The 27,035-nt window shown below is 40.7% G+C and overlaps 1 protein-coding gene across 1 annotated transcript; it reads left to right on the forward strand.

Moving 5' to 3' along the window:
* The first annotated feature begins 1,097 nt into the window (after positions 1–1,097).
* LOC119738426 (transmembrane protein 184B-like) lies at positions 1,098–26,027 on the forward strand. Its single transcript, XM_038213323.1, has 7 exons — positions 1,098–1,618; positions 11,438–11,603; positions 18,623–18,713; positions 19,890–20,060; positions 21,499–21,668; positions 23,935–24,164; positions 25,565–26,027. The coding sequence occupies exons 1-7, from the start codon at positions 1,274–1,276 to the stop codon at positions 25,868–25,870; spliced, it is 1,479 nt and encodes a 492-aa protein (XP_038069251.1). The 5' UTR covers positions 1,098–1,273; the 3' UTR covers positions 25,871–26,027.
* Positions 26,028–27,035: the final 1,008 nt, after the last annotated feature.

Here is a 27,035-nt window from a genome sequence, read left to right on the forward strand (position 1 = left end):
TTCGGAGTAATTGAATCAGCTATTCTGAGCTATAGAATCATGTAGGCTATTTATTCGGGGACAAAAAAGTGGGGGGGGGGGGGGGGGGGGGGGCAAACGATATGGGCTTGTCTCCCCTTCCACCCCCCACCGATTGACGCCCATGTAGTACCGTGCACGATCATTTGTTGAGACAGAGGGTGAATCCCCTTCCCACCCTGGCCACTTGCTCTATGATGATGCATATGCACACTCGAGACTATTGTTACCAGTTACCTGAGATTGCTGGAACACAATGAACGACTCGGGGGGGGGGGGGGGGTGCTCTACCCGTGCTATAAAGACTTGCAGCTCGGTCAACTGAGCAAAGTCGATAGCCTGGTCCACATGACGGAGGCCTGGTCAAAAACTGGACCTTTGATTGAATTCAACTGAAGTTTTGAATTCGAAATATGTCCGTGTCCAGCCCCAACCCCTTTTCCTGTCTTTCAGAAACGCTTCGGGACCGCTGAATATTTAGTTCACTTACCGATTTCCATCACGCTATTGAGTATTGGCTTTGCATTATGCCCCTACAGATCGCGATTCAAATTGTTTCGAGAGGTAAAGTTTTTAAATTAATTTCCATTTAATTTAAACTGCTTCCATACTCCAAACAAACGAATTTTTTATTTATATAGAGCGATATAGATTTATTTAGATGTTCTTCCCTCATTTGTAAAGTTATTATCAGGCATCGGTAAATAATTAAACTGTTCAAAGAAGATGACTAATAATCATCCCAGCACAGATCATCATACCACGGAGGCTATCCTACCTCCATGATCATACGCATAAAAAGTCAGCATAATTGATGTCAATCACAGTCTCAAGTCTGTGTAGGCCCCAACGGCCCCAGTCACTTTGTTAGTAATGCGGTCATTGTGTGAAGCCTTTGAAGTTGATCAGTGACAGTTATTTTCATAGTGTGACAGTTACATTCCACAACCACGTCTGTCAAGATGACGTGCACCTGCTGCGTGCATAATGCACTGCGCATGCGTAATCACGCCGCGTGTGAATTTAGTCGGGTACCCTCTATATGGTATGCGATAATGAAACCATACAGGTCCGGGGTTAAGACCTATCGGCTGATAAAATATTTATCGAAATATTTTTATCCGCCGCTGTGTACATATGTGACAAATTAACCTTCTATTTTGGCCTTATTTAATCATAGTCACATTTCGATATGCATCTTCTAAGTACAGGCAATCCTTACTAATCCTATCCACGCGATTTTTAGAAAGTCATTATGGCGGAATCGCCGAGTATTTTGTCGACAGCGGCAGCTGTGTTGGCTACGTTAGGTACCACGGCAGTTGCGGGACTGCCGACCGCCGTCCGGCCGACGGGACCGCCTGTCGTACCGGGCACGTCCGCGAGCGGATCCGTCCCAGCGCTCGCGACCTTGGAGTCCTCGGGCTCACTTTTGACAACACTGTTACACACCGCAGCCAGCGTAAATGCCACTGAGGAGCTGGGAAATGACACCACGACTGCCGCCCCGGTGTACACGAAGATTTTCCTGCAGACGGCGGCGGCTCAGGGGATTGCTGGCGCGTTCGCCTGGGCAGCAATTCTTGTCACTTGCCATCAGGTAAATTGTGTAATGAAATGTTGGCAATCGTGTAGTTTAGGACCCCTTTCCATAAGAGAACGAAAAGAAACTTAAACGTTTTGGGACTTACCGAAATAGTTACCAGCACAACACTCAACAGGGAAAGTAAGTTTATTGTTTTTACTTTTTTTTACTAGTTTGCTAAAATAGGCTACATGTATTACATTTCAATTGGTTTATTATAAAAACATCAGGAGTCGCAGCCAATATAGGCGAATTGAACATGATTTAAGCCCTACATTAAAAAAATACTATAAAATTACAATTACATACCGGTACTATAAAATTAGGAAGAGGGCAGGGTTTTAATATGAGGAAAATTATGGGGTAGAATAATGACAGCGCCTGAACAGTGACCTGCTGTGACTAGAATTGCAGTGCTAAAAGCAGGTAAGAAAGTCGCATTTTAGAAAAATACAAAAAGCTAGAGTTAATCTAAATAAAAAACACTGCTTTGGACTGCAAAAGTCATTTTGGAAACTTAGTCATTTGCAAAAGTCTTTTTTGAGCAGAACAAGTAATAAAGGGAGGTGTCCTGAACTACGTGTACACGACTGCTGAAATTTGAGCATAATTGTGGGTTAATTAATTAATTATAAAAAGAAAATGTGGCAAACATTGTAACAAGAAAACAATTACATACATGTATATTGTATGCTTGCAACCAATAATTGTTAACTTTGTCTGAAACTTAAATTTTGTTGTAAATACATTTGGTTTTTATTTTCTTTTTCAGTGCACCATATTCATGACTAAAGAGGTTTTTCAGTTGGCCTATTAGCAATCAGTCTTTGGTTCCAATCCCTAAAAACCAACTATATGTTTTATTTCAAATGATTAGGTGTGAAAAACAAACATTATTCCAAAGTTAGCAGGCTCTTGCTGTACCACTGCCCCTCCCGTACAAAAAATTGGAACCACTAACGTTAGCTAACTAAACATAAACATGAAAATTGAAGCTAGTATTAGGATTTCCTGCAGTTAAATACATGTACACCTAATCATAAAAGCAAGACGTCAGTTTAAAGATATAGTCCATCATTTGTAATTTGTGAATTTTTTTCATTTGAAGCAACAGAAGTGTTCAAAATCTAATGAAGGATACTGATCAACTAACCTGATGAAGCTTCAGCTCAGCTTCAGCTGTATATTCTGAGAAAAACAGCATTCTAGGATCTCAATTTCAAATCAAAAGTTGCTTGAATCATGTTTTGAATTGTTTTGAATTGCAGTTATACGCGATGTCGCGCACTGATCCGACGAATTATAGCGACCGCGTGTGCATGTGCGTCGTGCCAATGCTTACGCGCGGTGCGCCGAATAACAAAATGAACTACTAATTTAAGATTTCCTACGGTGCGTCTTAAGACGCACCGTTGGAAAGGCCTTCTTTCGTTGATTACTTCAACATGATAGCTTGCCAGAAAGATTAATTTCACAGGGAGTTTAGTCCACTTACTATCTTTTTCAACAATAATACGCCAGTTACTTTTTCGGATGGCTGCAAATGATGGACTAGGGGCCTATAGCTTTAAATGCAACACAGTCCAACTGTGCCTTATTTTTCAGTTGTCTGCTGGATCCAACAGAGTCCAAGTTGGCGTTATTTACCACTTCCCATCAGTTTCCGACTCTGAATGATATAGGCCTATACAGCGGTTAACTGCTCAATCCAACAGGATCCAGCGGGTAGCCTATATGATTTAGTTGGATCCTGTTGAATTCGGCAGGGTTAGGGTTTTTGTATTGAGAGTCATTTTTTGTTATAACACCTCACCCACAGATTCTGTGTCTTGATTGGCCGAGAGCGAGTCACATGTTACTTTCTAATTTTGCTATCTTTCTGTGCACGGCCAAAAGTACTATGCGCATAGCAACCAAAGTACTATACCATTAGCAACCAAAGTACTATTTTCCACGGCGCGGTATTTGTGTGCAAATGCATGCTGGTGTGCGCGTTGCGCGTTGTGCGTAGCGCGTATTATTCCAAAGAGAGCGCGCCGCAGACTTGGGTTCAAACATTTCGTGAAGGAGTAGTTTTTAAGACAGAAATACATTTTCCACCAATTTTGTATTGAAATGGAAGTTTATTTCAACTGTGTTCAGATTTAAATAATTTAAAATATTAAAATCAAGCAGAATCTGTGGGTGAAGTGTTATAAAACAAATATTGAATGCTTTATCTCGTGGTGAAGTAAAACTAGCCTCCCTCGGTGATCCATGGACCATTCTATTTTCCCTCAGCTTCGCCTCGGGAAAATAGAATGGTCCATGGATCACCTCGGGAGGCTAGTTTTACTACACCACTCGAAGCATTCAATATTTGTATACTATGACCCCTCTAAGATTTTTTTTTACTTGAGTGTTTCAACATTTGGAAATTTGCATGAAATTGGTAACTTTATCTAGTTAAGCAATTTACTAGTTTTCTGCCACTTCATGCTAAAAATGCACGGTTTTGCATCCTAAAAACCTATAAATGCGTACCGGTAGGCCAATATTGTGGGCCATTTTTTGGCACTTGCAAATCCATAGAATTTTAACCTAAATATTGATTTACAAAACCTTTTAACAACTTATATTGATAAAGAGGGGCACTGTGAGGACTGGTATGTGGTGCTTAGTTGTTTTTTTATGATGCTTTATTATTTCTTGGAAATCTTATTTTATTACATACTTGTACGTAATATCCATACTGTAATGATGACAATTGTCCACTACTTTCGTGAGGGTGAAAATAATTGGACTTGGGCTCGGCTCAAATGAGGGGCTCAGACTTGCACTGGACTCAAATCAAAAGTAGACCTGGACTTGGCCCAGACTCCGGTCCTAATCAATGTTTTATTTCGCACACCACAATCGACAGTCAGTCAGTCAGTCAGTCAGTCACTCATTGAGGAGCTGCGTGCCCCCTCCCCCTCCCCCCCGGACCAGCAAAAATTACAATTAAATTTTTGCTCTAAACTTCTCAGATTCAAAAGATCTATGTAACCTTGTCAAAGCCACTTCTTGTCTATATGTAAAAAAAAACTTGTACAGTGTATACATGTATAACCACTGACTGTACAATCAGCCAAGTTCTTTCGGACAACCCTGTTCAATACATGTACCGGTGCATGTAGACCAATCCCGGCTCGCTATCACTTGGAAGCCTCCTGCAATGGCCAAAGTAATGTGCCAGCTATTGTTCAGTAATAAGAGCATAGAACAGTAACTAATTTTCTTAAATAATGCTGTGTAGTTTCAGCAGAATTTAGGATTATCCTAAACATGCTAAATGGAAAAAGATATTGTCATAGTGTTACACGCATACACGCAACTCTGCAACCTATGTACATACATACCAGTACATTGTACAGAGATGTACATAATGTATGTGCGACTGTACAGAGTACCCAGGCCTGTACAGGCAGAGTACCCAGGCCTGTCGGCAGGGTAACCCAGGCCCTTTAAAGGCAGAGTACCCAGGCCTGTACAGGCAGATCTATATTACCCAGGCCTGTAGGCACAGTACCCAGGCCTGTAGGCAGGGTAACCCAGGCCCTTTAAAGGCAGAGTACCCAGGCCTGTACAGGCAGATCTATAGTACCCAGGCCTGTAGGCAGAGTACCCAGGCCCTTTAAAGGCAGAGTACCCAGGCCTGTACAGGCATATCTATAGTACCCAGGCCTGTAGGCACAGTACCCAGGCCTGTAGGCAGAGTAACCCAGGCCCTTTAAAGGCAGAGTACCCAGGCCTGTACAGGCAGATCTATATTACCCAGGCCTGTAGGCAGAGTACCCAGGCCCTTTAAAGGCAGAGTACCCAGGCCTGTACAGGCAGATCTATAGTACTCAGGCCTGTAGGCACAGTACCCAGGCCTGTAGGCAGGGTAACCCAGGCCCTTTAAAGGCAGAGTACCCAGGCCTGTACAGGCAGATCTATAGTACCCAGGCCTGTAGGCAGAGTACCCAGGCCTGTACAGGTAGAATACCCAGGCCTGTACAGGTAGAATACCCAGGCCTGTAGGCTGAGTACCCAGACTGCAGGCCCACTTTTACTCAAATGTACATGTAGGCCTATATTTCCATGCATAATCATCTGTTTATTACTTGAAAATAAGGTTCACTTCATGGTAAAAACATAGAGCTAGGACACAACCCTCCCCATCCACCAGGTTTACTATGGCCCTAGCACCATTTAGGCAAAAATTGAAGCACACGTATACAACCCAGGCCTGTAGGCAGAGTACCCAGGCCTGACCAGGCAGAGTACTCAGGCCTGACCAGGCAGAGTACCCAGGCCTGTAGGCAGAGTACCCAGGCCTGTAGGCTGAGTACCCAGACCTGTAGGCTGAATACCCAGGCCTGTAGGCAGAGTACCCAGGCCTGTAGGCTGAGTACCCAGGCCTGTACACATGGTATAGGCAGAGTACCCAGGCCTGTAGGCAGAGTACCTAGGCCTGTACAGGCAGATCTAGAGTACCCAGGCCTGTGGACAGAGTACCCAGGCCTGTAGGCAGAGTACCCATGCCTGTACGTAGAGTACCCAGGCCTGTAGGCAGAGTACCCAGGCCTGTAGGCAGAGTACTCAGGCCTGTAGGCAGAGTACCCATGCCTGTAGGCATAGTACTCAGGCCTGTAGGCTGAGTACCCAGGCCTGTACAGGCAGATCTAGAGTACCCAGGCTTTTGGACAGAGTACCCAGGCCTGTAGGCAGAGTACCCAGGCCTGTAGGCAGAGTACCCAGACTGCAGGCCCACTTTTACTCAAATGTATAGGCCCTATTTCCATGCATAATCATCTGTTTATTATGTGCAAATACATGTAAGGTCCACTTCATGCCTGACCAGGCAGAGTACTCAGGCCTGACCAGGCAGAGTACCCAGGCCTGTAGGCAGAGTACCCAGGCCTGTAGGCTGAGTACCCAGACCTGTAGGCTGAGTACCCAGGCCTGTAGGCAGAGTACCCAGGCCTGTAGGCTGAGTACCCAGGCCTGTACACATGGTATAGGCAGAGTACCCAGGCCTGTAGGCAGAGTACCTAGGCCTGTACAGGCAGATCTAGAGTACCCAGGCCTGTGGACAGAGTACCCAGGCCTGTAGGCAGAGTACCCATGCCTGTACGTAGAGTACCCAGGCCTGTAGGCAGAGTACCCAGGCCTGTAGGCAGAGTACTCAGGCCTGTAGGCAGAGTACCCATGCCTGTAGGCATAGTACTCAGGCCTGTAGGCTGAGTACCCAGGCCTGTACAGGCAGATCTAGAGTACCCAGGCTTTTGGACAGAGTACCCAGGCCTGTAGGCAGAGTACCCAGGCCTGTAGGCAGAGTACCCAGACTGCAGGCCCACTTTTACTCAAATGTATAGGCCCTATTTCCATGCATAATCATCTGTTTATTATGTGCAAATACATGTAAGGTCCACTTCATGGAAAAAACAGCCCTCCCCATCCACCAGGCTGGTTATGGCCCTGGTACCATATAGGCAAAAAATAAAGCACTTACAAAATATACAGCTCCAGCCAGTTTAACTGGTTATCATTTACAATCACCATTAGGATTGTTATCATTAGTCCACTTAACCTGCTGGATCAATATTGGTCCATACATGCACATACATACATTATGTATGTGTGGTCTATACCTTTACCATACCCATGATACCAATACCTGATGTGTACAGAATGGATTATTAAGCAGGTTCCTGATATCTCCCCAGTGGTGTTTCTTTTATTGGATTCTGTTCCTAGAATTGGATTTCATTTACGTGTAGGTGTAGTATTTCCCGCGGACTGTACTGTGATACTGCCTTTGACAGTCGCAGGTGCAGATTATTGAAATTCAATATTGATTGCACATGTTCATGTACGGAAAACCAAATTTGCAAATGCAATATATTTGTTTTGTGTTTCTGTACTTGTACTTAGCCGTCAGGTTAAATTGCCAAGTTGTGGGGAAATGATTGTAACTGAAAAATTACATTTTCCATTTTTTTTCAAGAATTTCAAAACTGTTAAAATATTTGTCACATTCTGATTGCTCGTCATAATTTGGCATAATTTAAAGCTCCTTTTTATCAATGCTGATGTTTCAGCTTAAGAAAATTTTTCCAAATGACCTACAGACCGTAACGTATCCATGTAATAATTTTGAGAATATTGACTTGACTCTTGCAGTGAATCAAGAACATTTACAATTTCTGAGTATAAAATCTCATGCGGTCAGATGATTAAGTGCTTTTAAAACCAAATATTTATTAATTTAAAACAATTTCCACTTCTGGATAAATTACTGTCAATATCACATGCCTCAAGCATGTGTACTTGTTATTCATCAATTTATTGTTTGAATTGCAATGGGGCACATTTTCCTGTTGTCCTCACCAACAGTTATAGTAGGCCTAAAGATTTAAAAACATTTTATACATAGAAATTTCCTTGTGAACCATATGGTCAAACTCCGAAATTTAGGGCCTACATTGTCTGTGATGCGCACACAATCCGCGTCACCCATCTGTGTAAATCACCAAGAGCATCACGCTGCAGTGCGTGTTTACTCCAGGTTCATGTAGGCACATATGTGTACCTGCACAGAATGCGGATGTGCTATGCAAAACTGGTCAACAATATTAAAAATCCACACACACACTGCTGTGTTCTAGCTGCGGGTTGAATTCCAAAACAGTCCAGACTCGTGATGTGGAGTTGGGGTTTTACGTACGAACCGTGACATATGGTTCGGATTATCATTCATATGCTCAATATTTTCATTCCAATCTGTTCAATTTCTTGGTTACAATGGGCGTGCACACCTTTAATGTCTATACCTGTAGTGCGCACATGGGTCATTTTATAAATTTGGGGTCCACATTTTTTCCTGTCCCTGTTACATCTGACATACCATACATGTAATCTGAATGCAATCCTTAATGTGCATGTAATCTTCCTCCAAGAGTGATTATAAATGTGAAGTAAACGACCTACCCAACAAATTTTACAAATTAGTTCGAAGTCCGTTTTTTATTAAATTAATGACACTTAAGTTGAATTGCACATTGCAAAGTTCAACGGTACCTGTATATAACAGGGACTGAAAAAAATGTCACACTTTGGACCCTTAATTATAGAATGACCCACCTTAATATCAACCTAGATACCAATTAATAATGTGCAAGCAGTTTTCATTGAGTCAATTTTTTATTAAAATTCAGAGGCATGAAAACATTCACGTGTGAAATCCCAAAACTGCTCCCGGATTTTTTTGGGGCATTTCAACAAAATTCAGTTACAAATGTGAATAGGCTTTAAAGGTAGATTTAAAGTGTAACTTTTTGTTTAACCGATTGTCATGGATTTTTGTACAATGATACTTTATTGACCAAATTACTTTCTTGTAAATTACAGTGCACGTATCATTGTTTACAGTAAACATTCCTGGTCAAATGAAAAAAATCAACAGTCTTTGCCTATCATTTGATGTCATTTGATTAATACAGTTACAAATGTCAAGTACACATGGTCCGGTTGCTGCATTATTATCAATTACTGCAGTGTATCACAAATTTAGTCAGACTCAAATCACTCTATCTTGTGATTGGGAAATGAAATCTCAGTTCATTTCTCATTAATTTAGGCCATTTCCATGGATCTAGGCAGTTACGCTATCCGCAGGATTTAATTACCAAGTGCCTTTCACTGAACCACGCGTGTCTTTTGTCATATCTTCCACTCCGTGTTTTTGTAATTATGTGTATGTACCGCACTCGGCCAATATCACATGGAGTTTTGGTGCAAATGCCAAGCTACCGTACATGTAAACAAGATGGGTATTGACGTCACTGTGGATCTCGTAAAACTGTAGCTTTTGTGTACCCTTTTGGAAGTCAAGTTGAAAAATGTCCCCCATCATTTTCAAATACTGCCTTGCCTGTTCTGTGCCTTTTAAACTTGTTCTTCTAAAAATGGGATTTTTTTTTCTCCTGATGAATTTTCAATTTGTTTGTTTTGTTCTATTATGAGAAAGCTTTTAAATTCCAATTTTGCAACTCACTGAAAATGGCTTTCATTTTGTGCACAAATGAACCGCCCTGCTAGGGCTGAATTATTGTCTGGTAGCCAATAATTCAAACTTTATGAAGAAATAATTCAGTAGCTACAGTCGGGGGATTTTTTTTTTGTTCGATGTCTCATTGCAAATTTTTTTTATTGCTAGGACAGTAGCAACTGAAAAATAAAATCTAGTTTTCGTGGGGAAGAACATGCAGAATGTTATTTAAGATGCCTGACAAGTGTACAGGTACATGTATGTATACCTGTACATGTATGTATGTTAGTATGTTGGTCAGTCTTGAATGCATACATGGCAAGTGCTGCCCTAGTTGACTGCTGGAGGTCAGGCTATTTTTAGAAATAACATGAGTGAACAAACTACTCCATTACATGTATGTTGCAATCAACGTGTATTTTGGAAAAAAAAAAAAAGGATGTACATATGTAAATTCCCAAGGTTTCAAAGGATGCTTTTAAACGTCATATCCAGTTTGCTCAGGTGTGTCCGTCTCAAAATGTACAGACTTTACATCCATGTGCTACATGCAGGTTTCTTCACACTTAAAAATTACTGGGGTACAATGTAGTTGCGCGAACTCTCTGCTCCATGTGGCTTCTAGTGCATCCATTTGGTACTCGTCCATGTACATGTACTATGTATGCTTGTATTAAATTCTACAACTCGATTCGCCATAATTCTCCTTATAACTAAAAACTGAGGTGACTTTTGCTTTTCAAATTAAAGGAAGTCATTGTGGTAAAGTAACTTGCCCAAGGGCGCAACCACCATGCTTCTTCCCAGAGCCCCTTTGTATCATTTCTTCCTATGGTCAGTTTGATGCACCTCATTGCGTGATGCCTACTGTACCGTACCAATGTTCCGAACCAATGTGGCCCATTAGGCCAGCATTTACCGGTATCTCCAGTTTCAGGAGCACGAAACGACTGAGAGTATTTCTATTCCCCCTGGATGGGATGCTAGTCCATCGCAGGTTACTCCCCAGCTAATGTCGGTACCCATTTATACTCCTGGGTGGAGAGAGGCAAGTGGGGATGACATGGCTTGCCCGAGGACACAACATATGGTCAAGCAGCTGGATTTGAACCACTGACCCTCTGATCATGAGTCACGAACCCTTACCACTACGCCACACTCCACCACGTCTCAGTCTCTTTGGTCGGTGTGATTGCACTTTGCCTTCCCACTTGAGCCTCATCGGAGAGATAACGCCCAAATGGTCCTTCACGCCTCTTTACCTTTCACCATTGAGGGCGTACTTGTACACAAAGTCCATTGCTATAACACACTCCTAAGTCCTGACAATGGAGAGAAACAATTGTGGCAAGCGTCTTGCCCAAGGACACATATATGGATACATGTGGTGCTATGATATGTGGGATTGAACCTTTAGTCTTTCAATGAAATAGTTGCAGACACGCAATAATTCTGTGATTCTTATAAGATTTGAGGCTTTGCATGGTGGGGTATCGGTATCGTTTCGGTTTGCAGTAACACCATGTGGTAATAACTACATGTACTGCTTTGAAGATATTAGTTCTGAGAAGAACTTGTCCTGCTTATTATCTGTGATTCTTCTTGCAAAACTAAAAGCCCCAACAGTAAACGCAGTCTTCATTCCTGGTCACCTTTAACCGGTATGAATTAAAGCCCTTTTAACAGCTCAGCACATATGCCATTTGCTCAGAAAAAAAACGATAAATAATGTATTTCTTTTTATTAACCGTCTCTCTCGCTTTGCCCACTCTCAACAGATTTACATGCATTTGCGGCACTACACCTGCCCCGGGGAGCAGCGTTGGATTGTGCGTATCCTCTTCATTGTTCCCATCTACGCGTTTGATTCCTGGTTGGGCCTTCTCTTCTTCAGCCAGGACCATTACTATGTCTATTTTGACAGCGTCCGAGATATTTATGAAGGTGAGCTCAGCAATTTTTTTTTTTTTTTAGGGCTGAGAGAATTTTATTTCATACCGCGTCAAGTGTTTTGCAGTACTTCTTGAAAAAAAAAGCTGCTGTGGGAATTACGGGAAGAAATTGCTAGATGTTCAGCTTTGTTGGTTCGATGGGCACTTTTATCTTGAGTGTTTGAAGAGCGGGCATTCACTGCAGGTGCTCATGAGATCTGGTGCAAAAATTCCTCGACAAGTATTCAGACATTTTGTCCTGCATTATTTGGCCTCATATTTTTCAAACTGACAGAATGAAAATGGCCTTGTAAATCAATTTGAGTGAATATTTGGAACTAGGGTTGGGTGTCCAAATTTGTTACAAGCTGAAAAATGTTGACCCGACACGTAGCCCTGTGACTCAACAACACGATGCTTTGTTTTATATCTATGCTTTGGGAAGCTAGTTGGGGATGAGAGCCACTAAACTCCCATAAGAAAGTGGGCGTGTTAAGGCGTGATATCATGTCTCAGGTATAGGCCTACTGGATATGATAAACCTTTTTAACAAATATAAACAATTGTAAGGTGAACACATCTGCCCCCACCCCAGCCCTACCCCTCAATGCCGCCTGCGTCAATGTTTGTATAGAGGGAATAACAATGTGGATTTATATATGCTCCAATGTACATTTGTATGTACCGGTACAAGCAAAAGGATCACTCGTACCTGTACTGTAGTTATGCTGGAGATTGCAAATGAATTTGGTAAAGTTACATCATGCATGATTGCGATCATATTCTACAAAAGTTCAAGTTTAGAGGTTCCCTACATGTACACATTGTGTGTATACAGAACATTGAGGTCTAAGGCAGAAATTAACAACTTTATTTTACAAGTGAATGAGAACAAAAATTTATTTGTGCATTGACTTTGCCGAAAAAATGAACTCACTTCAACTCCAGCTGCTTTCGCTGTGAAAGCTTTTGATGTCAAATTTAAAACTTGCTTTGCATATCTTGTATGAAGTTAACTTCTGTGCAAACGAATATATTCTGTGCCAAGTTATCCTTTCAGTCAAAATCAAACAACTGACTGTTTTCAACAGTTAAGAGCTCTCAGCCTACATAAAGCAGGATGGACTGGCTGTGACTGTTTATGTAACTTGATGCAGCTATGCTTTGACTGTAGGTGATTGATAAACCCGCTGCTTACCACTTGTCTGCTTTTGTCTGTTGACTGAATTTGACTAGTCACTGTGCTTGCTTGATACATGTATGATCTGACTGTTGATGACTAGCCTGTGTAAAAAGGATTGGCAGGGGAAGAGGATTGTGTTTTTACTGTCTGTGACTGTTCTGATAGTAGGAAGTTTAAGGCAGTATTCTTAACAACATTAATTCATCAATAATAAATTTATTAACTGCAAAGCATGTACATCAGGTGACTAAAGTCAACATGATTCCAGAATATTGAAAAGTGTATTATTGCTGTCATGATTAATGTTGCAAAAGTCCAATCAATTAATACCCATATTTGAAGGCATCTGTTGATGTCATCCAGTCATGTGTTTCCAATTAGTGTAATTGAATTGATCAAAGTCCTCTTGCATTGGCAACTCAGCCGTGAAATTCTGATTAAAGTGAAGAAGACATTTCGCATTTGCCTGTCTAGACGGACACTTTGCTTCGCTGCAGAAAAAGTCAAAAAGGTTTTAAGCACAGATTGGATACATTTTTAGTTAAAATACTGCGACGTTCAAGTATTCAATACTACCAACTTGCAGACTTTGCTTTACAATGACATCAATCCAATGCAATTTTGTAATATGCAAACTGAATTTTTTTCCCCTCAAATAAATGTAAACATTTCGTATTGAAATGACAATATAGGGCCTAATCGTCTGCCCATTACTCATTTCATGAGTAGCGTATAGCACACTTGGATATTACGACAGTGGATGGCCAAGCTTAAAATTTATTAGAACAGCTTTTCTTTTTAATCAGATTCAATTGTTGGCTTCCTCTTCACAAACCATCTCATTCATCTTCAAAACCTACTTGTCTTAGAATTTTTCAAATTTTTTTGAATAAAATAGTCAATAGGAGACATACCGTAGAGTGCTCATGGAGTCTGTATAAATTTGTTTGTCTGCTTGCGTAGAAAAAAAAACAGCCTGGTGATTTATTGGCGCCTATCGATTTGTTTTTGCGGAGTCAATCGTCCGACTCGAGTCCGAGATTTTTTTATGGATTTTTTTGGGAGCGGCTGATGGTGGAGTTATCTGAATGTCATACATGCACCATATTGGTTGTTGGGGCTCAAATTTCAAGTATGTGTACCGGGTATATGAAAACCCTAAATTGTCAAAAATAACTTCAAACAAGATTTTGTCAAGCTTTACGCTACAAAGTGCCAAAGTAAAAAAATATTTAAAGCTCTGTTTGCTGTTTGAATAAGTTTTGTGCTATTCATTAAACAGTAACCAGTGTTGCCAGCTCAGAAATCTTGGCTGGACAATTCACTTGTTAGGTACCGTACATAGTCGTAATGTCCTCTTGTAACTGGGGATGGTTTGTGGGACATTGTAAATCAATCAAGTTACAATCCTAATCCCATTCCAGCAGACATTAGCAGAGGCAGATCAATTTGAAATTGGTCGTCTGTACTGCAAGTGGACGCCTGACTTTGACTTGGGGGATGCAGTCAAGAAATTAAAACAAATTCTTACTTGGGGTCCCTTGAGTAGGCAGTGAACAGAGTGCTTTATTAAGCTCGGATATATATGCATACCCTCCAGCTTTTCAAGTCTGAAAATAGTTTGTGTCCCTAAGCAAGATAAATTATTTCAATAGGCTAAGATTTCCCTCTTTTTTGGCTTCATAATTATGTGGTCATACGGTAGTTACAAAAATGTATGTCATTTTCCAGAAATTTAATCAGAGTGAATTACAAAAATGTACATGCATATGTTACACAAGTTTTAAAAGTAAACCATAAAGAAGAACTACATTTTTTGTACATGTTTGTCAATTGATATATGGGATGTCCACTGGCATACTTGGCTAGAGTTGTTCCTACGGTATGGTACATGTATAAAATGTCAAGCTCATTTGCAATTTTGCATTTAGGAGTGTGCTTGCCCGTGTCTGCTCTCTCAAGTGGAATACGTGTACAACAGGACACACCACACCTGTAATTACCCATATTATTTGTTTGAGCATGGTCAGATAACCGGAGAAAAGTCATTTGGTTCAAGCAGCTGTTAACTTCATTGGTCGCTGGTTCATGATTGACTATATTACTCACGCTTTTTTTTGCTGAAAATGAAGCAGGGTTGAATTTTTTTTGTAGATATAAACTTTGTGCATTTATAAACGAAAATCCTATTATCCTAACATATGTCACAGCGTTTGTATTGCTGATCGGTAGACTTTGAAGAACAATTTTATCAAGGATCGTTGATTAGTTAGCGGTTGATGTATGACGTACATGCAGCTCACGCCCTTGTACTAATATTAACGTGTGACTGATCTCTTGTAAAATTACGGTCAGACGTCACTTGGAAGCCTCACGGTTGCTCGAGGCTCCCTGTCATCAACCTGGATAGGCTGGTCGGAAATGGTTGACTAGTCTAGTCCAACTGTTGTTGACTAGTGTAGTTGTTTGGTTTTTTCAATGAAATTTGCACAAAAAATACATGAACAAAATAGTCCTTTTTACAATGTAACTGGCTCCACCAGTGACTTAATAATTATAAGCTCCTTGCATTCATGTTGTCTCTCTTTTGTTGATAAAAAGACATTTGTTGTTATTACGAGGCACATGCACTCATTAGGCCTTGACAATTTAGGAAGCTGGAAAAAAAAATATGTACATGTATGTAGCTACTAAATATCTCCGCTAACTTAACAAATTTACACCTATTTAACAATTTACATTTACACCTATTTAACAATTTAGCAGAAAGATTTACATAAGGCTTTACATCTTATCATCCACAATTGTCAGGGTAATGCTTTCTAAACCTTCCCTTGGAGGCTAAACTCGCTAGACCCCTCATTTGAGATTGAGAGGAAAAATCGTTGTAAAGTAGCCTGCTCAGGGACACTACTCCCATAATCCTGTTCACAGATCCCAGTTATACATCTGGAGGGAATCCTCAGCCATTAGAAAATTACTGAAGCCCCTGAGCCTTGGCTGACTGTGAAAAGACCTCCCCAGGGTGTCCAACTGAATCAGAATATCTTGGCAGGATTCAGGGCTTGTACTGACCGGGGAGGTGCAAGGTTGCGGCGGATCTTTATGAGTCATCCGCCGCTAACTTGAGTGCTAGTCTCGGATGATGTACACATTGTACACATGCATGCATATTACAAGTATGTGTCACTTCGAAAGTTTAGAATGACTCCTCTCATGGGTTCAGAATGTATGTGGACAGCGGCTATAGCGTCAGGAAGTCAAGTTGACTTACAGGCACTGATGAGCAATTACTGTAACTTTCCATTCACAGAAGTTCACTTTCACATATGACATGCAGTTGTTAGTAACAACAATATTAACCCTCCTGCTGTCTGCATAGTCACAGACAGAAAAAAATAAACAAACTCTTGGCTGCCGTGCAGTTTTACACAGGTTAGTCACCAACAGTCAGATCAAACATATTTCAAGCAAGCACTGTACTAGTCAAACACATTCAACAGACAAAGTTGTAGGCACAGCTGGCTTATTAATCACCTACAGTTTAAGCATACCTTTATCAAGTACATAAACTGTCACAGCCAGTCAATCCTGCTTTGTGTACATGTAGGCTGCAGGCGGAGCTCTCACTTGTACAGTATGTTAAAAAAAAGTCACTTGAAAGATTTTGACTGAAAGGACAACTTTGCACACTCTCCATAGCCATGAGCTCATCAGTGTACTGATAATTACGGTATCACCCTCATTATATAGGACTAAAGTTATGTACATGTCATTATTTCTGTGATCATCCTGGAATCTGTCAGTTCCATGGAGCCTGACACATGTGCATATTATACATGTACTGTCTTTAACACATGTACTGTACATGTATGTTTTTACAACCAATTCAACCCTCACTGGTACCCATTTTATTCCAAGATGGGGAGAAGAAATTTGTGAATTTATTTCTTTCCTAAGGACACATTTACCAATATCCCAAAGGCTAGACTTCAACATGTTGTATGAGCTAGAAAATCCATGTGATCTTTAGTTTGACAAAGTTAAAAAATCACTGTGCTCAGAGAAAAGTTGTATTGACAGTATACAGAATTTAATTTCATATTTTAAATTTTAAGGTAGAGTACATGTACATCATTTGTCATTTATGCATTTTTTTTTTCATAGCAACAAAAGTGCTCAAAATGTAAAGAATGGTGCAACTGACCCGATGAAGTTTTAGCTCAGTGAATGCTGTATATTCCGAGAAAACAATATTCTTTGATCTTTATTTTCTATTCAAACATTGCTGAGTTTTGTTTTGAATTCAGCATCCGGGACACATTCGCATTCAGCTGATTGCAGCTATGCAATGTCACGCACTGAACCGACGAATAATAGCAACCGTGCTTGAGATAATAGCAAATGTGTCTTGAGACGCATCGTTGGAAATGACCTTCTTTAAAATGACAGCATGCCAGAAAGAATTATTTCACAGTCTGACAGGGAGTTTAGTGCCATTACTATCTTAAAACCAAGTAAGGTTTTCAACAATAATTTTGTCAGGTACTTCAAAATCCAAAATTCTAAATCTGAAGCCATGTTAGCAGCCCAGAATTATTCATATTGATCACAGCCAACCACTGGGTGCTGAAATCAATGACTGCATTGATCTGGATATTCAAATTGCTAGCAGACGCGGGTCCTACTAATATGTATGTGTTTACACATTCACTCATGCATACTAAGCCATGTACAAGTACTTTCATCCATAAGCGAGTATGAGGACACCTGGGGCTGATGGCATGGAGCCTGTCCATGTCTAAGCACAGAAATTTGCAAAGAACAACAGTTTGAGCTTATAAATGGGTTAACTGTAGGGCTGTGCCAAATATTTGAATATTCGAATATATGCGATCACCCACCGAATATCTGAATACCAGGGTTTTTTTTTTTAATTTTTTTTTTTTTTTTTTTTTTTTGGTCGATTCAAATATTTGAATAAGGTAAGTGATATTAAGAAGATGAAAAAGGTACTCAATGCAATGTTCTTTTTAATTGTATAAGTTGCATGGTTTTATTGTTTCTCAAATGCCACACTTTTATCTAAAGCCACTTCACACGATTTCATTGTGCTGGATGTTACAGGTAATCACGTAACTGGAATAAATGATGAAGTTTTGCGTGCAGGATCCTGTTTACTTAACTGCGACACGGCACGTTGTTGTGACGGTGTATCGTGTTTCAAATTGGTTTCCTGAGCAAAGTGATTAGATGCGTGTGCGTGAGGACGCATACAATTGTAAATTTATGCTTATACCCAGTAGACGCATAACTGCATCCTGCGGAGATTTGACATGTCTGCGTGATTAATAACACAGTTCGTGATTTCCAACGTTTGCTCTTACGCACGTACATATGTTGATTGCACAACTTGTACGGGTGACATCCATAAGGAAAACTGTTATTAATTTTTAATAAAAAGCCGGGTGATCCTCAGTTGTCATTTCCCAAATTTGTTTGCCGACATCGTGACAATTATCCTGATTCTTTGGCATAATTTCTAAACAATTAACTTTGATACAGACTTACATACATGCACACGGACTTCAGATTACCGGTACTTTTTAATTTTTCCAAGGTGTCATCCTCAAAGTTTTGTAACTACATTGATATTTGATTAGTCTGTATCAATTGGATCATCTTCGAGTAAATGGGGTAAAAGTACAGTTTCAATTCATCCATATTACAACTTCCAAACAGGATCCATAATGTTTTTATTTGCACTTGTGCAACATTTGCAGGAAGTCCCCACAAGTGGATGCTTTAATTTGTGAAATGTTACCTACTTTTTCCCCTTCTCGTTGCAGCTTTTGTTATCTACAACTTTTTGAGCCTTTGCTATGAGTATCTGGGTGGCGAGAGCTCCATCATGTCCGAGATACGAGGAAAATGCATCACGTGAGTAGCAGGAATTACTGTGTGGTCGGAGACCTGAAAAAAATTGCCACACAACAGAAAACCTGTAGTGTTCCAATACTGGGGGGGGGGGGGGGAAACCCAATGTCTCTGTGACATTTCTGTCAACGTATCATCACTGCTTTCACAGAGACAATTGTACAAGTATTAATTGCACATTTTGTGTGTAGATAGACATAATATTTCTCTTTGCGTAACATATGATATTTGGTCCCGAATAGTCAACTTCCATAGTCCAACTTCCGGTATTTTCAACTAGAAGAAGTCATAACTGGTTTGTCTTGATCAAACTCGTTCCAAAGTTGTCTCGATCAAACTTGTTCCAATAATCCGAAGCTGTAGCATATTGCCAAACCTCATACATATTCACAAGCGAGAGCAAAATTCTGACCAGTCAATTCACCATCATGCCAGCCAAAACCGTTATTTACACTTACAGGTACATGTTGATATTTTATCTTTGTATTCCCATCTGCAATTCAGCCGCAAGGCTGCAAGACATTGGATTTTTAATAAACCAGAATAATAATAATAAAAGTTTTGCCATGCACAGTTGACTCTCGTTAATTTAATACAAATTCTGGTTATAGAACTCCGCATTTATGTGCCCAACAAATGGGACCGAAGTCCTCTTAATATACAATGTAACAAATGTTTTGGCTAGGTCCGGCCAAGTTTGTATTAATTAACGAGAGTCGACTGTACAGTGTACACAAAATCTTGTTCGGTAACTGTGGGGACTACACACCAGTTGAGCCATAGTTATTTATGGGGACCAAAAACACTATGGAGACAGCAGAAAGTCACCATAACTCGTTCCCAATTTCCCTAACAATAGAAAACATCCCTATAATGTGGTGTCAGCTCACCCAAGCGCACTTACACAGGGCAAAACCACATGTGCAGCAAGACTATCACATGGGCTTCAAATATTAACGTCAGCTTGATAGTCGATACTCGCTCTCCTTATGGATATGAGACGTTCACAAACGTGTTCCTTCAGCTTCGCCTCGAGATACTAGCCTGCCAACTTCCAATACCTAGGGGAGCTAGTATTGACTATCCATCCTCAAACCAAAGTAAAGTGTACATCTATATTCATAACTATATTTGTAACCCTCCCAACCCCACTATTGCCCTGCCCCCTCCCCACCCCAGGCCGACCAGCTGGTTCTGTTGTACCTGCTGTCTGCGTGGACGCACCTACTCCATAGGCTTCCTACGTTTCTGCAAGCAGGCCACCCTTCAGTTCTGCTTCGTCAAGCCAGTCATGGTGGTCATCACGCTGGTACTGCTGCCGTTTGGCAAGTACTCGGACGGAAACTTCTCGTAAGTCTAGATGCACTTTCCTGGGGGTGAAGAATCGGCTGCTTATGAGTATGACTTAAACAAAATATTGTAAACTTCAGGCAAGACAAATACCATCATTCTTACCCGAATTCCATCTAGATATTTCTATCTGGACCTGGGGGGGGGGGGGGGGGTGAGGGGGGGGGGGGAGACAATGCAGTCCCTCCTAAACTTTTGTAATAACTCAGGAATGCTTTGGCTAATCAGCATGACATTTAATGACTTCTCTTAATTAACTCTCATCAGTGTCAATTTGGTACCAATACCAATTCTGTGGGATGTTCATGGTTGCCGTCGTGCCAACCGATTGAACAAATATTGCTCATCATAATACCCCAATCCTGATATGGTAAATGGAACTCGCAGTTGATGAAAAATGCATGCAGTTAGATTAATATACTTAACAATTTGGATGGGTGGATAACTTACCCCCCGAAAAATATTCAAAAAAATATTTTTTCTTAGAACTCAAAAAAGACCAGCAATAAAACAGTTAATGAAATCAATCAGTCTTTTTTGTTTTGCTGAGCTTATGTAACCACTTATTTATGCGCATGTAATTTTTCTCAAATGGACCTTGGGAATTCCATTCAAGACATCAAGCATGTATGACATGTAATCCATGCAGGCCTTGGCTCATTTGAATAATATCCATGATGTTCTTAATTTGTCAGTCATAAACTATGGCTTGTTCAACTTTGCGATATTTTCACTCTCTTGGTATTTGATAAACACAAAAATATCAGCATTGCCCAATGCAGCTGCCCCAAACAAGAAATCAGCCCAGGTGGCCTGAACAAACCTTCTGCCCTCGTATTTAATCCAGAGTCGGCTTATGTAAAGGTCATTGATCATGAGTTCTTGAAAACATCTTGTTGTTGGACCATGAAAAGTACACGGATGCTTGTATTACAGTTTAGGCACTGTGGTTGGAGCATAGGTAATTTGGACATGTACAGTATGTGCATATACATGTAAATGTTTTTTTTTTTTAGTGTTAAAACCCTCCTGCTATCTGAACAGTCACAGACAGTAAACAAAAAATTAATCCTGTTCCCTGCCATGCCCTTTACACAGGCGAATCACCAACAGTCAGATCATATTTTAAGAAAGCACTGTGACTAGTCACATTCAGTCAACAGACAAAAAAACAGGCCAAAGTGGTAGGCACAGCTGGCTTATCAATCACCCACAGTCAAAGCATAGCTATAACAAGTTACATAAAAAGCTAGAACTGAATTTGGTTTGGCATTTAATTGAATTCAGACACGAACATGTTAATGTTGCTTCCCCCCCCCTTCTTTTTTTTTGCATTGCCCTTTTTTACTGTGTAGAATCAATGAAAGCCATGGTTTTTTTAAATTTTATGAATGACAGTTATGATTTTCTGCTTCATTTTTCTCCCTTTGTCCTGCAGTGTTGTGGATGGGTACCTGTACATCACCATCATCTACAACATCTCGGTCAGTCTGGCTCTCTATGCCATGTTCCTCTTCTACTTTGCCACACGAGACCTCCTCAGCTCCTTCAGACCTGTGCCAAAATTCTTCATGGTCAAATCCATCATCTTTGTCTCTTTCTGGCAAGGTTGGTATACATGTTTTTACGTGTACGGTTGTACTCCTTAGAACATGTAGAATGTACTCGCACTCGTTTTTGTACTTGCAAGAAAAAAGTATGTACAGGTACTCATGGCAAAGTACTTGCACTTGTACTCATGGAAATGTTCTCCTGCTGGATTTTTTTTCTTGAAGGGGTTCACTCAGGAAAAGAACCATTTTTTTAAATACTTTTTTTGGTGGGGTTGGGGGGATGGATGAGCAGTAGGTTATCTTGGGGTCAGGTTGGCACAGTGGTACTTAATGACTGGATTTGTATAGCCCCATATTACCAAAGGATACAAGGCTCTAGGAAAGAAGAAAGAGGAATAGAAGACACAAAACAACAACAGAAGGACATCCAGCTACGTTTTGGGGAAAAGGAGGTCTTGATGAGAGCCTTCTTGAAGAAAAAGACACTGCCTGAGTTTCTGAGTGGAGATGGGCAGGTTGTTCCATAGCCGGGGGGCGGCAACAGAGAAGGCCCTGTCACCAGCCAGTTTACGTGACTTGGGAATGACAAGTACTTGTACTGTCTTTCCTCGCTTTCCCCCTCTGTTGACCCTGGGTTCGAATCCAGCTGAGGATGACATGTAGATTGGGTTCTCAGTCCCTACCTGGGCCCAATTCCATGGCTCTACTAACCATTAGCGAAAAATACCTGCTTACTGTAGCAGAAAATTCTGTGCTTACGGTAAGCGTATTTCAGGGGTAAGCGAGGAATTTTTGCTTCTACGCATGCGTAACAGTACATCCCGTAACTAAGGATTCTGTGCTTACAGGGTTAGCTCAGAAATTTTCTTCAATCGCGGTTAGCAAAAAGGGTGATCGTAAGCATGGAATTCTGTGGTTAGCAGAGCCATGATTTCCATGTATCTGGCATTTCATGTCACCTCTAAAACCTAAGATTTCTTCATAGTCTCCTCTGCGAGTATTTCCTCGGGGTTGTGAGCCAAAGTAACGTGCAAGCTTTTGCACGTTGTTAGGAATATTTCTATTGTTCTGATTACCAGTAATGAATTATTTGTTATTGTTTTGATAGCATAGTTTTAATTACGGGAGTACACGTACATTGTATCTCAAGCATCTCTCGCAGATTTACAAGCATAATAGTTTTCCTCTTTTTTTAGTGAGATTTTTTTTTTCTTATTTCATTTCCTATTATTGCCTCCATTTTCAGCATTCTAAACTTCCCATTTTTCCTGAGGGTAAAAATCATGCTCGTAAACATGTACCGTCCGGTGATCATTAGTTTCAAAGTCCGGTCCTCATATTTACAGCCTTGAGCTGGTTAGCTACTGGTACTCATTGACAAGTGTTAAATGCCATGGTAACCGCAGCTACTGCTCTGCTGGTGGCCTGTTCTCATTAACTAGTGTAGAAAGATTTTAGTAGTTGCTATGGGCCATGGTGATTGTGCCTTTTCCATAGTACTTAAACCGACAAAAAACACTCATGAGTTTTATTGGCAAGTTGTGTACATACATGTATGCCTCTGTACATTTACATTTTTGAGACTCCTTCATTGTCATGAATGGTATCTGGGAAACCAAAATTGCAATAAAGCTGAGTATGAATTCTCAAGATGAACGTTTTGCTTTAGTAAAAGGGACTTCAAATTAAAGGAGTATTTGATGCTAAACAGTGACCAGTAGTGTGACAAACCTGTAGACCCGATTGATAGAAAGCACAAGACTAACACTTAAACCACTGGGCTAGCCGTCCAGTAGGTATAGGCTTTATTCACGAGTTGGCCATATTATATTAAAAGCAAGGTAATATATTCGTTTTTGAAACTTGCAAAGAGAAATGAAAGCAATGACATCAAGTTGATTACAAATTAATACCAGTCTGGTCTGATGAATAATTTAACATTTGTGATTAAACATACCCTGGTGTTTTAAGCCACATTTAAAAAATGGAGAGTGAGGCTAGAATGCTAATAGTCTGGCACCATCCCATTCAACAGTTCACAATTTATAAAATACATTCAGGGAACACAACCAAGATGGCTTCCTCTTGAATAAGGTCCATTACCAGCCTTGGAATTACTTGAACGCTGCTGGAAACTGAGTGACCAAACTTGTTTCGCGGGGAATCCAAAAAAGATAGAGGGCCTATAATGTTTTGATCCTGGAGATGTAACGTTTCTTATTTCGAGGGATTACACTATAGTAACTTGTCATTAACTTTGACTGTAGCAAAATTGTTGATTTGTAGTGTATTCCATTTGTTTTTTGTTTACCATCTCACAGGTGTCCTGCTAGCCATTCTGGAGTTGGGTGGAGCCATCACGCCCCTGGAGGTGGAGGGAGGAGGGGAGACAGTCCAGGCGGGTACCGTTTCGGCCGGGTACCAGAACTTCCTGGTCTGCGTGGAGATGTTCTTTGCAGCCATTGGTCTCCATCTGGCGTTCCCGTACTCCACCTACGAGCAGTGCACATTGCTGTCAGACGGCCAGCCAGCTAGGCCATCTACCATGCAGGTATGGCTCTAGTCTTTGTCAAGAGTGACCGATTTGCATAGTAGTCATGGTAGTGCGCCCTCACATAACTGGCTATAACCTACTTTTGAAAGATTGTTGCATCCTTATGCCACTTTGTTCATCACGCATTATCTCAATGAAGGTCAGTCATTGCAAAATGTTAAAAGACATGAATCTTAATTGGACTGCGAAACGTTTCCAATTTTGTTAGGAAATACTTTAAAAATGTTCTTGGCTCTCCATAGGCTTTGTATACAACCACTGAAGTGGCATCTAAATTCTAAATTCTTTTCTCAATTTTAGTTACTTGCACAAGCTAATGTCTTTTGAAGCCTGCGGGGGCGTGGGCGTGGCCGTCTTATGCAAATTAAATTGTTGGTTTGAATTATTCATTACATGGAAAAGCACAGCAACTTCAGATTCAATGGGTTAAGAGCTCCTTGACATAAATAGCCACTGCTTTCCTTGTGTGCACATACAATGTACTTGAAAGCTAAGCCAATCAGATCACATGGAAGGAAGCTACATTTAATTCAAACACTGATTCAAACACAGGCCATCCCTGCTGTAACGGCTACCCTGATTGGTGTGGGACAATTCATGAGAAAGTGTCTTACCTATGGACACATACACCAAAACCCATAGGCAGAACTTGATTCCACCACTCTTCAGTGGTGGAGTGCCATGGCCTCATGGTCTGGAGCATTGAATTCGTGGTCTGTGGGTAAAGCTGCAGGTTGTGAGTTTGAGTCCAGCCTGGGGTTATGGTGCGTGTGCCCTTGGGCAAGGCACTGTGTCACTCATTGCTTCTCCCCACACTGGAGTAAATGGGTACCTGTGAGAGCAGAGATGTTTATTGTGGATAATTTGTGCCGAAATGGCAGCATCGGGCTGTATACTCCCCAGGGAGCTGAGATGGTCTTTTGATGCTTCTTTGGCCCATTGAGCAGGGTAATAATGATGTAGCGCCTTGAGTACCTAACCTGGTGGATATGTGTACCTATAAGTACACATCCTTATTAAGTTATTATTATCGTCAGAATCAACTACAAGATTTGTTAACGCACCAGGCCATATGGTGATTGTACTGGTCCTTAGTATGATTAAGTAAGTTATGAGATCAAAGACAAGTTCTTTTAGAACCAAGAAGGACTGTTCTTATCAGAACTAAAAACTACTTAATGAAAGGTGATAATAAGCAGGACAAGTTCTTATCAGAACTAAAAAAAACCTACTCAATAATAAGCAGGACAAGTTCTTATTCGAACTGAATATATCTACTGAGCGACAGTAGTTATTAACACATGGTGATTAGTTAATAACACTGATGCAAAGCCTAAAATCTTATATAAGTAAGTTTTACCATAAACGAATCTTGAATTGATTTCTTGTTTATCCAGAGTATTTCCAGCAACCTGAAGGACACCGTCAACCCCAGGGACATGTTCCAGGACACCATCCACAACTTCTCCCCGGCCTACCAGACCTACATGCAGCAAGGCACCACGGACGACAGTGAGACCACGGGCCGCCACAACGGCGCGGGCAACAAGGGCTTCAAAGGTAGCATCAACTCCAAAGAGGGCGGGGGAAAGGGAGGGGGAGGAGGAGGGGGCGTCGGAGGCGGGATCCGCCTACCCAAGCTCAGCAGCAAGTCCAGTCAGAACGAGAAGTCCGGGTTGCTGAGTTCGGACGACGAGTTTTGATTCTGATGATGAGTTTTGGATTCTGACGAGTTTTGCTTCCAATCTGAGTTGCCTACTTTTTGTTGTGATTCCTTGGCTGGTTTTCCACCATTACCGGGACGCTCCAAAGCTCACACTGGTATTTCACACAGGTTGAATAAAAAAAGCAAAACCCAAATGTCGGGACTATTGTTTTAGTGAAGTGCATGTAGCACTTTCAAATTCTATGATATGAAAGCCAAATTCATAAGCTTTCTTTTAGTACAAAAATCATTTAAATCACTCAATTACTTTTCAAGTTAAGGAATTTTAAACACAACCACCGTTTTCAAGTTCTGTCCACAGATCACAAGAAGGTGCAGTTCTCTGAAAACAAATCACATATAGAGATGTGTGTGAATTGTTTTCGTTTTCTTTTTTGTGATCCGTGGACAGAACTTTAATCCAGTGGTTGTGTAACTTGGAAAGTACACGAGTGATTTGAATGATTCTAATACTAAAAGAATGCTTATGAATTGGGTTTTCATATCCTAGAATTTGAAAGTTCTACATGCAGAAATTCACTAAAAAAAATAGTCCCGACATTTGGATTTCAGGGTTTTTTTTACTCACCCTGTACAATGGAAGCACCATTACTGAAGTGTTTAGAGCTTTAGATAGCGCACTTGTGAATGGCATCAGGCATGGAAACGTCCCAGAAATGGCAAACTAAACCACCTCTGTAATTGCAATATCGGATTGGTGTACGGTGATGAGATGTAGGATACATGTAATTTAATTAGTGTGCTCTAGTGCCAAGTGTGCTCTAGTGCCAACTGAGTTTTGTTCCTTGTGTTGCAGTTACAAAGTTTTGTTAATTTGTTCTAAGGTAATAATTGCACATGCAAAATGTGGAAAAGAGAGGTCCAGAGGATTTATAGGGACACGTTTTATAAGGGAGGCCAGTTGCACATGTTGGAGTTGGCAGTGTGATCCTGTTTCAGTATTGCAGAGAACGTCTGTGCAGATATTTTTTGCAAAGTGAATTTGAGAATAATATTTGAAATCTTTAAACATCTAGGAAAAGATGAAACTGGTTGAATTTGGTCAAATTGTGTAAAACATGAAGTGATCATTATAAGTTTGTAGTGACTGCTTTCACTGCACTGCACTGGAGCATCCTTGAACACGCATGATACACGTACAT

Source organism: Patiria miniata, unplaced genomic scaffold (genome assembly GCF_015706575.1).
Source record: "Patiria miniata isolate m_02_andy unplaced genomic scaffold, ASM1570657v1 HiC_scaffold_3, whole genome shotgun sequence".
Taxonomy (NCBI): Eukaryota; Metazoa; Echinodermata; class Asteroidea; order Valvatida; family Asterinidae; genus Patiria; species Patiria miniata.

Coding starts and splice junctions, on each gene's coding strand:
- LOC119738426 (XM_038213323.1), top strand. CDS start 1,274: ATGGCGGAATCGCCGAGTATTTTGTCGACAGCGGCAGCTGTGTTGGCT. Junction 1,619..11,437: donor TTCTTGTCACTTGCCATCAG/GTAAATTGTGTA, acceptor CACTCTCAACAG/ATTTACATGCATTTGCGGCA. Junction 20,061..21,498: donor TACTCGGACGGAAACTTCTC/GTAAGTCTAGAT, acceptor TTTGTCCTGCAG/TGTTGTGGATGGGTACCTGT.